Source organism: Manis javanica, chromosome 6 (assembly GCF_040802235.1).
Source record: "Manis javanica isolate MJ-LG chromosome 6, MJ_LKY, whole genome shotgun sequence".
Taxonomy (NCBI): Eukaryota; Metazoa; Chordata; class Mammalia; order Pholidota; family Manidae; genus Manis; species Manis javanica.
This window is the reverse complement of record NC_133161.1, coordinates 75,550,616-75,563,584: the sequence shown is the minus strand read 5'-3', so window position 1 is coordinate 75,563,584 and position 12,969 is coordinate 75,550,616. Positions and strand designations below refer to the sequence as shown.

Sequence of the window (12,969 nt, the reverse complement as noted above, 5' to 3'; positions counted from 1 at the left end):
TTCATTCTGAGTTGCCCGATCTGTCTTTAGCTCTCAGTTTCAGATCCTGTGCATTTCTCTCTGATCCAGAGAACAGCCAGTTACCTCAGCTGGTTAGTGTGGTGCTTAAACTCCAAGGTCATGGGGTTCAATCCCCATACAGGCCACTGTGAACATACAACATTCTCCCCTTTTCCATTTAAAGCAACCCCATCACCTGTGAAATGTGCTGCCTTATATCCAACTACAGATACTATACATTGATTGAAAAATATCCGCATATAAGTGGATCTGCACAGGTAAAACCTATGTTGCTCCAGTGTCCACTCTCTAAGAAAGTATGTAATCGAGGATAAATAATATTAAGTTCCAAAAATCTATTTACATATTTGAGAATAACTGTATTACAAGTAATCAAACAATACTATTTACCTAATCTGTTAAATTCACCTCTTCATATAAAAACTATAAATAACATGTATTTAAATAAGCTAGCCATAAATCATCTTTACCACCATGTTGTGTTATTCCATTTGGGAAGCGCACAGCAAAGGAGAGAGGCTTTTTTTTTTTTGCATGCTATATTGTATCCAAATAGAAAAAATGCAAAATAGTGGTTCTAAGAAAACTTTTCCTCAAGAGAGAAAGAAGAGTTATCATTAGATGACTTCTAAGTCCTATACAACCTAACATTCTGACATGAAGTAAGATACTATGTCCTAAAGCAATTAACTTGTTTATTCTAGTTATCTGCTATCTTATTTAAATAAACCAGCCAACTTAAAAATCATTAAAATGCCAGATTATCACCTAACCATGTCATTGGCTGTGTCGGTAACTAGCTTCAAAGAACAGAAAAATGTCACTCAGAAATATTTAAGAAATTAACTGTTAATGCAAGCAAAGTAAAACATAATTTATATTTGTTGCTACTGTAAGTTACTCAAATTCTATATCATTCATTATGCAAATATTCTATTCCATCTTCTGGCTTTATATTTTAAAAAAAGGATAATAGAGTCATAAAAGTTCAATATTGACAGGGACCTCAAGACCTCCTGGTCTAAGTCCCTATTTTATGATTGAAAAATGAAGTTTGGAGAGGAGACACTATCTCAAAGTGCATTCGCCCAGAGAATGGCAAGGCAGGGAATAAAAATTAAATCTCTTGATTCTCCATCCAGGGATATTTTCATGTCCTCATGCTGAAGGCAGGATATTATCATGATGAAGGATGAATGATGATTATTATTTCGAACAGTAAAGCCCAAGCGGAATTCATTCAGTTATGTAATCTTACATCAGTAACATTATTTTACCCATTAGTGATGTCAGTATAGCTCCAGTACAAGAGGCAACCATTTGTTGAAGAGGTGTCACTTTGATAATTTGTGGTCCCTCTGCTTCAGGATCCATATTTCTAACTACCTGAAGAAAAATCTGTTTAAGAAAAGCAAAATAGAAAATAACATGGAATTTTTATTCTTTTCCATTAATGGAAAATGCCCTCAAGATTGACTGCTAAAAATTCAATAAGCTGTAAAAGCAATAATTGGAATTAATATCAAACCACATGTGTTGACTATCAAAAGTAAATATATGAGTTTTATATGCAAAGGAACTACACAACTGTCAGTAACAGAACATGTTCTCTGATTTTCTGGAAATGGTCATGTACTTCAGCTAAGCTGTTTGTAAGACAGTAAATAGAGCATTAAGAATACAGGCTTGGCCATGTCACAGAATGAAAGCAGCTTACAAACAAAGCTCAGAATCTGTTAATTTAGCCTCAATAAGAAAAGTTACCAGCAAATATACAGGAATACTGTTATTACAAACCAAAAAGTTGTTGCAAAGGTATAAAATAATGTCAAAACACATAACCCTCATAAGATGCATTATCTTAGAAACACTGGCAATATACAGGAGACATCTTTCCAAATATCTATGAACACACAAACTCACACGCACACATGTATGTGTATGATTATCTACATATACATGTATACACAAGTGTGTGCAGTTTATATACTTAACTAATCAAACATGTACCATCATTTGTGTATCCGTACATGCATCTTATTTAAAAACAAAAATAGGTAAGTAGGGGATATTTTTATGTCCTCATGCTGAAGGCAGGATATTATCATGATGAAGGATGAATGATGATTATTATTTCGAACAGTAAAGCCCAAGCGGAATTCATTCAGTTATGTAATCTTACATCAGTAACATTATTTTACCCATTAGTGATGTCAGTATAGCTCCAGTACAAGAGGCAACCATTTGTTGAAGAGGTGTCACTTTGATAATTTGATAATATTGTTTAGTAGCCACCTTTAATGCTTAAAAATATGGGCATTATGTCAATACAGATTTACACTACCATTTTTAATGTTTGCTGTTCTTAAATATTAACCAGTCTCATATTATTAGATATTTAGCTTGTTGCCAGTTTTCATTCATTTCATACACTCATATACACAAACATTTTTGTCTTAGAGAAAAAGTAAGATTGCTGGGCAAAGCTAAAAGCTTGAGTCAAATTGCCAAAACACTTTGCATAAAGATTGATCAACTTACACCTCACTGGCAATACGTTAAATTCCTATTAATCCACAACTTCACCAAATTCACTCTCACATTACATATTGTTTACTTCTTCTGAACCAAGGTATACACAATACCCCATCATCTTAAATACTTCAGAATTTACATAACTCAGTTAATTATCAAATTGAAACTTAATATTGATAGTGCCCTACAGTTCATATTCCAGTTTTGTTGGTTATCCCAGTAATGACCTTTATAAAAAAGAGAATGACAACTTTATTGTTTCTTTAGGCTTTTATTTCTTACCTACCTGGTTTAAGTCTTTTTCTCAATTCTATGTTCCAATATTTTATTGTTTGTAACATCAGTAGCAGAAAATCTGTAGTGAAAAAACAGAGAAATTGTTTTATCTTTTCACAAAGGAAAGGGATAATAAGACTAAAGGAAAGGAGTATGTAAAAAACTTAAAAACACAAATTAACATTTTGTAACATTTTTCTAAGTTGACAGACAGTAACCGCATTATAGGGCATGAGAATTTAATAATACGGGTAACTGTTGAACCACTCACTGTGTTGTACATCTGAAACCAATATAAGATTGTATATCAACAATACTTCAACACAAACAAAAACAAAAAACACAAATTGACAAATATTTATTGAATGCTTTCTATGAAGTGTTTTGAAGAATATGAAAAGCTCTTCACAAATGCTAACTATAGAGTTATGAAAGTATTTTCACAAAAACTTCATATTATCCCAGTACACATACTCTGCTTTAAAAACAATTCTAGAATCTTAACACTTTGATCAATTTTAGTATCACTGAGTGCAACAACTACATTTTGTGACACAAAATTAAGTATCCAGCATTCTCTACTAAGAATTCTTTTGGAAAAAAAAGTTTAATCTGAATCTAAACAATGCTTTAGATCTAGCTTCCAATTTATAGGAAATCCAGATATTAAAGTACATGGTATAAGAGTACACAAAATAGGAGAAGGTATAATACTCTAGTCTATAGAACTATTGTCTCGGTTTGCCCAAGTGAAGGTAAAGTGGGAAAACAAGCGGCAGGGGAGGGAGAACTGTCCCAGAATATAGGAATCCTGTGAGTTACCAACCAAACGTATCCTAGTTCAAGTAAATAAGCTTTTAAAAGCCAGTTTGAAGGTACCTGAAGAAATCTGGACAGTTATTCAGATAGTAGATAACATCTGAATAGTAGATAGGGTTGGAGAGTAGATAAGATTAAAAAATTATTGTTGACTTTGGTGGGATAATGGTACTATGGTATGTAGAAATTGTTTTAAAGGATTCATATTTAAATATTAAGGGATAAAAAGTTATGATAGCTGTAGTTTACAATACTTCAGAAAAAATGAACATACTAAAATATTAATAATCTGTTAAATCTAGATGGTAAGTAAAGCATAAGTATTTCACTGTTCTGTATTTTTCTGTACATGGGAAAATTTGCACAATAAAAATTTTTTAATTCCCAAAATTTATATAGAATCTGCATGTCTAAGAATGTTTCTTCTAACACTCATTTAGATGAACACAGTTTTTTTAACTGGAAAAATAATACAACACACTAGAATATAGGTTATGCTCCTCCTCAAGAAGAGTAAAAAGGTCTATAGTGCTTTATTTTGACACCCATCCCAGCAAAGTTGGCAAACAATATGCGCACCTGAAATTAAAGCCAGAAAAATGGATATATTTCTAGCACTTATTTAGAATGTAGGGGGAAAATCAGAACTTTTAGATATAAATTTTGGGGACCAAGAATTTAAGTTATTAGATTTTTTTATTATTTCTTAACATACATATTTTAGAAAAATAAACTTCCTAAAACCCTAACATGTATCTACTTAAAATGAGATCAGAAAAAATTAGTCTTTTCACTTTATCTGAAAAATAACATGGGAAAAGTGGATAACGTAACCACAGGTTTGGGAGCAGATGGAGAAAAAGTGAAGTAAAAAGTGGGAAGAAAAAGTGAATTGTCTGGAATTAACAATGTATTCTCCAGTCCTTTAAATTTCTTACAGTCCTATCAACTTACTTATCTTTTGTTTTTGCATCTTTCCACTCACCTTTGTTGCAGGTACTGTTCCCTTTTCAGGGAGCACAAGGACTCATTGGAGTGATTACTTTCACATGAGTATCTCAGGTAACCTTAGGACATCTCATAGAGCCATGTTAAGATCTGCAAGAAGAGCTTTCTCCCTCAACTCCCTGAGCAAGTCCTCCTCGCCATGCCTTTTCTGCTTTCTGTTTTTTATTACTTGATATTAATGAGGTGCTATCCCTCGCCTAGGTGGTCTTCACGTGTAAGTGGCAAACATTCTCAAACACAAATAATTTGTGAGTTGTTCCAGGGGAAGAAATGAAAATTAATGACCAAAACACTCAACTAAGAGGTAAGTGGAGATGCTTTAGTAAAAGAGTTAGGCAATATCTGACTAAGTCAGAAAATGGTAAGTCAGTATATACTTAGCACCATCAGATTTTTTTTATTAAGGTATCATTGATATACACTCTTATGAAGGTTTCACAAGAAAAGTAATGTGGTTATTACATTCACCCTTATTATCGAGGTTCCCCCCCTCTATACCCCATTGCAGTCACTGTCCATCACTGTACTAAGATGCCATGGAGTCCCTGTTTGTCTTCTCTGAGCTACACTGTCTTCCCGTGACCCCACACACACCATGTGCACCAATCATGATACCCCACAATCCCCTTATCCCTCCCTCCCCACCTGCCCTTCCTCACCTCTCCCCTTTGGTAACCACTAGTCTCTTGGAGTCTGTGAGTGTGCTGCTATTTTGTTCCTTCAGTTTTAGCACCATCAGATTTTTTAACTTTTTCAGTCAAAATATGTTAAATGTTATCTTACAGTCTTGACTTACATTCCCTTGATCAATAATAATGCTGAACATCTCTTCACATTTTTATCAGCAGTATGAATTGCCTCTTCTATAGTATATTAATTTATATTTTTTGCCTGTTTTTCTTATGATGCATTTATATATTTTTAATGGCATGAGGAATCTTTTACACTTAATACAAATTATTTTAGATTGTGTGAACTATATCTTCTCAGAGTCTTTAACTTATTTTTCCATCTTTGAAGTATCTCCTGATAAACCAAAGTTCTCAATATTTGACAGGAAGAAGGTGGGGCAGAGACCAAATGAAATATACCTTCTTAACAAATTATGTAGTCATCACTACTCAGCTAACCATTTGAGGTAAAAATTATAAAAATTACCATCCTAAGTATTGTTAAGGGATGTTGAGCAATCAGAACTTGCATGCTGCTGAGAATATAAAATGGTAAACTGCTTTGGAAAATATTTTTAAAAATTAAAAAAAAAATTATTAAGTTAAACGTGCATTTGCCATTTGATCCAGCCAAAGGTCTGAGGTTCTTTTGTAAGCTATGGTGACTACAGTTGATAATACTGTTATATAATTGAAATTAGCTAAAAGAGTAAAATTTAAATCGTGGTAGTGCTTTGCATTTTTCCAAGGAATAATGATGTTATGCATCTTTTCATGGGGCTAATTGCCATATCTTCTTTAACTATTTTTTCTTTTGTTCCTTGTGCCACTTCTAAAGACTAAAATAGGACAACAGTGATAAAATGTCACTTTAAAGATTAAGATATAAAATATTGTGACTTCCATCTTAATTGATGCTTTGCTCTCTCACTTGCTCTTATGATACAAGCTGTCACAGTGTGAAATGCCTTATGAAGAGGCCCACCTGGGCACCAAGGGCAGCCCTGAGCCAACAGCCAGCACTGAATTGAGGCCCCTCCAGTCCAACAAGCCATAAGAAGCTGAATCTTGCTAACAACTACATTGGTGAGCCTGGAAGCAGGTCCCTCTCCAGTTGAGCCCTGAAATGAAAACCTCAAGGAGCACTTCACTGCACTCAAGGACTAGCCATACTAGACCACACCCAGATTCCTGATGCAGCAGCTTATGATGGTAAATATTCATTCTTTTAAACCACCACATTTTGGAGTACTTTGTTACACAGCAATAGTTAGCTAATATAGCATCTGCTGAAATAACCATATGGCTTTTCCTTTTCAGTTTGGTTATATGGTGTATATTTGTCATTGCTTCATTTTTTCATGTTTAACTTTCCTTGCATTCCTAGGATAAACCCCACTCATTTGTGATGTTTTATCCTTTTGGTATAGCACTGGTTTTGATTTGTTAAATTTTGCTAAGAATTTTACTATCAGTGTGAATGAGGGATACTGGTGCATAATTTATTCCCCTTGTGTTGTCTTTATCTTGTTTTGATTAATGTTTGACAGAACTGGGTCATCTGGGCCTACCCTTTTCTTTAGTAGATAAGATATTTGTGTTAATTATTCCTTCTTCTGTAAGCTTTACTAGTTGGTATACTTCAAAGAACATGTCCAAAAAATTGCTGAATTTATGATGATAAGATTGTTCATAATAGTGCTTTATTCTCTCAATGGCTATCAACTCTATAATTATGGCACCCTTTTTTCTTTACACTGGTTGATTTATTTCTTCTCTTTTATTCCAGGCCAATCTGGAGATTTATAAATACTACTGATCTTCTAAGAAAACCAAAATTTGATCTCATTTCCTCAATTGTTTTTTTTCTATACCATTGCTTTCTCATACTTACTGGTTCTTTTCTTTTCACTTTGGTTTTTTGACAATATTGATTTAATCATTCTCCTTTTCTAACACAGTCTTTGTACTTCTAAAAAGTCCCCTATAAGGACTGTTTAAGCTATATCTCACAAATCTAATTATGTTGCTATTATCATTCTGTTTGAAATATTTCCTCATTTCCTGGTTTTTCTTACACCATTCTTATGGGTTTCAGTATCTAGTCCTAGTCTATGCTGATCTTAGGAAATGAGTTGGAGAATATTTTCTCTTTTGGAAGAATGTATGTAAAGTTGGACTTATTTGTTCCTCAAGTATTTGATACATTTATCTATGAATTTTAATTGCATCTGTGCATTTCATTTTGTTTTGAAAATATGCATAATTTTAGTATTTGTTGGACAGATATTCAACATATAACTCATACATTTATTTGGTGGTGAAAAGGCTATGAGTATTTTGCACATAAGCAATCACCAACCTTACCACAAAAATGAAATAATAAAATGTAAGTCAATCACTGCAACATGAGAGCTACAATGCTATTCATTCTGTACATGGGTTTCTCATAGCCACAAGTATTCAATTCCACAAATTACTATAACAATTTAAATGCATAAATATTATTCCATTTGGTAGCAACTACTTAAATGAGGTATTTTACACAAACTATGTAACAACATTCATTTTTTACGCCACTCTCAAGTATAAAACGACTGTTTTGCTGCTGGGAAACATACACACACAAGCAAATAATTTACCATGAAAGGTCTTATTCTGAGCCATGAAATAAATCTCAGTGAATTTAAAAGTATTTAAATCATACAATATATATGTTCTGTAACAACAATGAATTAAACTAGAAAACAGTAACAAAGTCTTCTGGAGATCCCTAAATATAGGGAAACTAACACATTCTAAATATAAGTCAAAGTAGAAATCAAAAGATATTGTTAATGACTAAGTGTTGAAAGTTTTCCCTTTGACATCAAAAACATGATAAAGATGCACGTTATCATTATTCCTACTTAGTACTTTATTAAAGGTCCTAACCATCTAGGTAAAGCAAAAAATATATATAAAGCTTACAAACAAAAAATTATAATGATTTGTAGATGATATAATTGCGAATACAGAAAATTTATACCCATCACTTAATAATTAGAATTAACAAGAATTTAAGAATGTTGCTAGCTATAAAAATCAAATGCTAAACTAAATATTTCTATATAATAGGAACATGCAGAAAATGAAATTTAAAATAAATAGCAGGTATAGTAGCATGGAAGAATTTTATGTACTCTGGGTATAAATCTCACAAAAGATTCTCAAGACATCTGTAATTAAAAATATAAAATTTCACTGACTTACAGATTTTAATACAGAAATATATGCTATTTCATGGACTGAAAGAATGCTGTAAAGGTTTCAGTTCTTGCAAACTGATCTACAGATTCACAGGAATCATAACAAAAATCCAAAACCTTTTTGCTTTTGTTGATTTGATAAAATACTTCCCCAAATTGATATATAAATAGAAAATGGTGAGAATTGCCAAAAACTTATGAGATGCAGCCAAAGCAGAGCTTTGTACATGCTTGTATTAGAAAAGGCCTAAAAATCAATGATCTAAGCACCTCCCCTAAGAAACTAGAAAAAGAAGAGCCAATTAGACCTAAAGAAATTAGAAAGAATAAAAATAAAAACTGAAAGGCAAAATTCAGTAGAGGGGTTCAACAGCATATTTGAGAGGGCAGATCTTAAAAGAAAGATGAATTGTGATCCCCCAATCTTAATAACAGGAAGAAAAATAATGAAGAAAAAAGAACAGAGCTTAAGAGACCTGTGGGACACTACTAAATATATCAACTTAGACATAGCAGGAGAATAATAACCAAAAACTTTGCAACTTTGATAAACAAATCCTAACAAATTCCTGGTAGGAAAACTCAAAGAGATCCATGCTGAGATACATTATAATCACACTGCCAAAAAAAGGAATCCCAAAAGCAGTGAAAGAAGCAATTCATCATAATAAAAAGATCCTCAATGATTAATAGCCAATTTCACATGCAAAACTATTGAGGCCAGAAGGCAGTCATGTAACATTTCCAAAGTGGTAAAAAGACTGTCAACCAAGAATTCTAATGCTAGCAGAATTAATCTTCAAAATTGAGAGAAAAATTAAGATATTCTCAGATAAATAAAATCAGATAAAGTTTTCTATTAGAAAGATAGTGGATGTGTCCTACAAGAAATACTAGAAATAATTGATCAGGATAAATTGAAAGGCACTAGACAATTTGTAATTTTTTTCTCCCAAAAAGGAAAAAAAAGCACTATTAAAACCAAGCCATTATTAATCTGAAGTGTTAGAAATTAAATGTTAATTGTAATCCTCAGGACAACCACCTAGAAAATAAATAAACTATATGTGTTTTTTTAAAAAGGAATAAAGTAGAATCCAAATAGTATGCTAGAAAACATCTATCTAATAAAAAAGGAGGTAATGAAGGAATTGGGGAACAAAAATACACAACATATAGAAAACAAAGAGCAAAGTGGTAAAGTCAATCTTCTTGCATGAGTAATTTCATTAAATATAAATGGATTAAACTCTCCAATTAAGAGACAGAGGCAGAAGAGTAAATTAAAAAGTGATTTGATAATATACTTTTTATAAGGAACTAATTTTTGACCACAGACAAATAAGTTTAGAATAAAAGTAGAAAAAGATATTCTTTGGAAACAGTAACCAGAGGAAATCTAGAGTGCCAATACTAAAATCAGACAAAATAGATATTAAGACAGTAATTGTTATAATAATTAAGAATTATATTCTAATAAATATAATTAACAAATTACCTTTAAGAAAGATAAAAACATATATCATAAACATATACACACACACCTAACAAGAGAACTCTAAATTACATAAAGTAAGACAGAATAGAAGAGAGAAACAGGTAGACACAGGCATACCTCAGAATTATTGCAGATGTGGTTCCAGACCACCACAATAAAGTGAGTATCACAAAAAAGTGAGTCACATGAATTTTGGGGGTTTCCTAGTACATATAAGAGTTATGTTTACACTACACTATAGTCTATTAAGTGTGCAATAGGATAATATAAGAAAGAATTTATCTTAATTAAAAAACACTTCATTGTTAAGAAAATGTTAGCCATCATCTGAATTTTCAGCATGTTGTAGTATTTTTGCTGCTGGAGGGTCTTGCCTCAGTGTTGATGGCTGCTGCTGACTAATGAGGGTGATGGCTGTTGAAGGTTGGAATGGCTACGGCAATTTCTGAAAGTAACACAACAATGAATGGAAATAAGAGTGCCACATCAATCAACTCTTCTTTTCACAGTTCCTCTGTACCATGTGATGCTGTTTGGTAGCATTTTACCCACTGAACTTCTTTCAAAACTGAAGTCAACCCTCTCAAACCCTTCATCATTTTATCAACTAAGTTTATATCATATTCTAAATCCTTTCTTGTCACTTTAACAATCTTTACAGCATCTTCATCAGGAGTAGGATTCCATCACAAGAAACCACTTTCTTTGCCAATCCATAAGAAGCAATGCCTCATCCACTCTAGTTTTATCATGAAATTTCAAAAATTGTTACATCTTCAGGCTCCAGTTCTAAATCTAGTTCTGTGGCTATTTCCATCACATGTGTATTAACTTCCTCCTCTGAAGTCTTGCACACTCCAAGCTATCCATGAAGGTTGGATTCAACTTCTTTCAAATTGCTGTTAATACTGATATTTTGTCTTTTTCCCATGAATCACATATGTTCTTAACAGCATCAAGAATGGTGAATCTTTTCCAGAAGGTTTTCAACTGACTTTGTCCATATCCATTAGAAGAATCACTTATGGCAGCTATAGTCCTACAAAATGCATTTCTAAATAAGACTTGAAAGTCAAAATTACTCTTTGATCCATGGATGCAGAAAGGATGTTATATTAGCAGGCATGAAAACATTCATCTAATTATCCCCATCAGAGCTCTTGGGTGACCAGGTGCACTGTTAATGAGTAATCAAATTTTGAAAGGTATCTTTGTTTCTGAGCAGTAGGTCTCAAGAGTGGGCTTAAAATTACAGTAAACCATGGTGTAAACAGATGTGCTATCATTCAGGCTTTGTTGTTTCATTTATAGAGCATAGGCAGAGTAGATTTAGCATTTTTTTAATTAAGGTATCATTGATATACAATCTTAGGAAGATTTCACATGAGCAACATTGTGGTTATTACATTCACCCATATTATCAAGTCACCCCACACACCCCAATGCAATTACTGTTCAACAGCATAATAAGATTAACATCATTCTTAAGGACTCTAGGATTTTCAGACTGGCTTCAACTTAAAGTCAGCAGCTGCATTAGCCCCTAAGAAGAGAGTCAGCCCATCCTTTGAAGCTTCAAAGCCAGGCATTGGATTCCCCTCTACAGCTATGAAAGTCATAGGTGACATGTTTTTCCAAATGAAGGCTGTTTCATCTACATTGAATATCTGTTTAATGTAGTCACCTTCATTATTTATCTTAGCTAGCTCTTCTGGATAACTTGCTGAAGCTTCTCCATTAGCACTTGCTGCTTCTCCTTGCACTTTTATGTTCTGGGGATGGCTTCTTTCCTTAGATATCAGGAAACAACCTCTGCTAGCTTCAAACCTTTATTTCTGTAGCTTCCTCACCTCTCTCAGACTTCACAGAATTGAAGAGAGTTCAGACCTGCATTAGGCTTTGGTTTGAAGGAATGCTGTGGCTGGTTTGCTCTTCCAGAACACTAAAACTTTCTCTTTATCAGCAATAAAGCTGTTACTTTTTCTATTATTTGTGTGTTCACTGGAGAAGCATTTCTAATTTCCTTCAAGAACCTTTCTTTTGCATTCACCACTTGGCTGTTTGGCACAGGAGGCTTAGCTTTCAGTCTTTCTTGGCTTTTAGCATGCCTTCCTCACCAAGCTTAATAATTTCTAGCTTTTGATTTAAAATGAGAGAAGTGACTCTTCCTTGCACATCGATAATTAGAGGCTATTGTAGGGTTGTTAATTGGCCTAATTTCAATATTGTTGTCTCAAGGAACAAGGAAACCTGAAAGGAGGAGGAGAGGGATACAGAAGTGACCAGTTAGTGAAAAAGAATACACACATTTATCCATCAAATTCCCCAATTACGTGGATGTGTTTCACTGTGTGGGTGTGGCATCCCAAAACAATGACAGTAGTTAACATCAAAGATCACTGATCACAGATAACCATAACAAATATAATAACAATGAAAAAGTATAAAATTTTGTGAGAATTATGAAAATGTGACAGTGAAACACAAAGTGAGCAAATTTCTGCAGGAAAAATGGTGCTGACAGAGTTATTCAATGAAGGGTTGCCACAAACTTTCAATCTGTAAAAACTGCATATTTTCAAAGTACAATAAAGTGAGGTGTGCCTGTAATTGGAAACTTCAGTATTTCACTTTCAATAATTAACATAACTAGACAGAAGAAAAATGTGAAACTAAAAGACTTGGTCAACACCATAAACCAACTGAACCTACCAGAAACATGTACAATACTCCAAATAAGAGTAGGATAAACACTCTTTTCAAATTAAGATGTAATATTCTCCAGCATGCATCATATATTAATACCCAAAAAAAGCTTCAATAAATTTAAAAAGACTGAAACAATACAAATTATCTTCTCTGAACACAATAAAATTAGAAATCAGTAATAAAA

At 33.0% G+C, this 12,969-nt stretch overlaps 1 protein-coding gene across 6 annotated transcripts in view; it reads right to left on the bottom strand.

Moving 5' to 3' along the window:
• Positions 1-12,969, bottom strand: part of SLC25A40 (solute carrier family 25 member 40) — a 54,048-nt gene that overhangs the window by 27,206 nt on the left and 13,873 nt on the right. For 3 of the 6 annotated variants that reach the window (XM_036990714.2, XM_036990709.2, XM_036990710.2), the window contains exons 2-3: positions 2,843-2,911; positions 1,299-1,419 (exon numbers count right to left, since the gene is read on the bottom strand). In XM_036990714.2, coding sequence (XP_036846609.1) covers positions 1,299-1,395 — 97 coding nt within the window. In that variant the 5' untranslated portion in view covers positions 1,396-1,419; positions 2,843-2,911. The remainder of the gene's footprint in view (positions 1-1,298; positions 1,420-2,842; positions 2,912-12,969) is intronic. The other 3 variants (XM_017667595.3, XM_017667596.3, XM_036990711.2) reach the window with 2 other exon arrangements.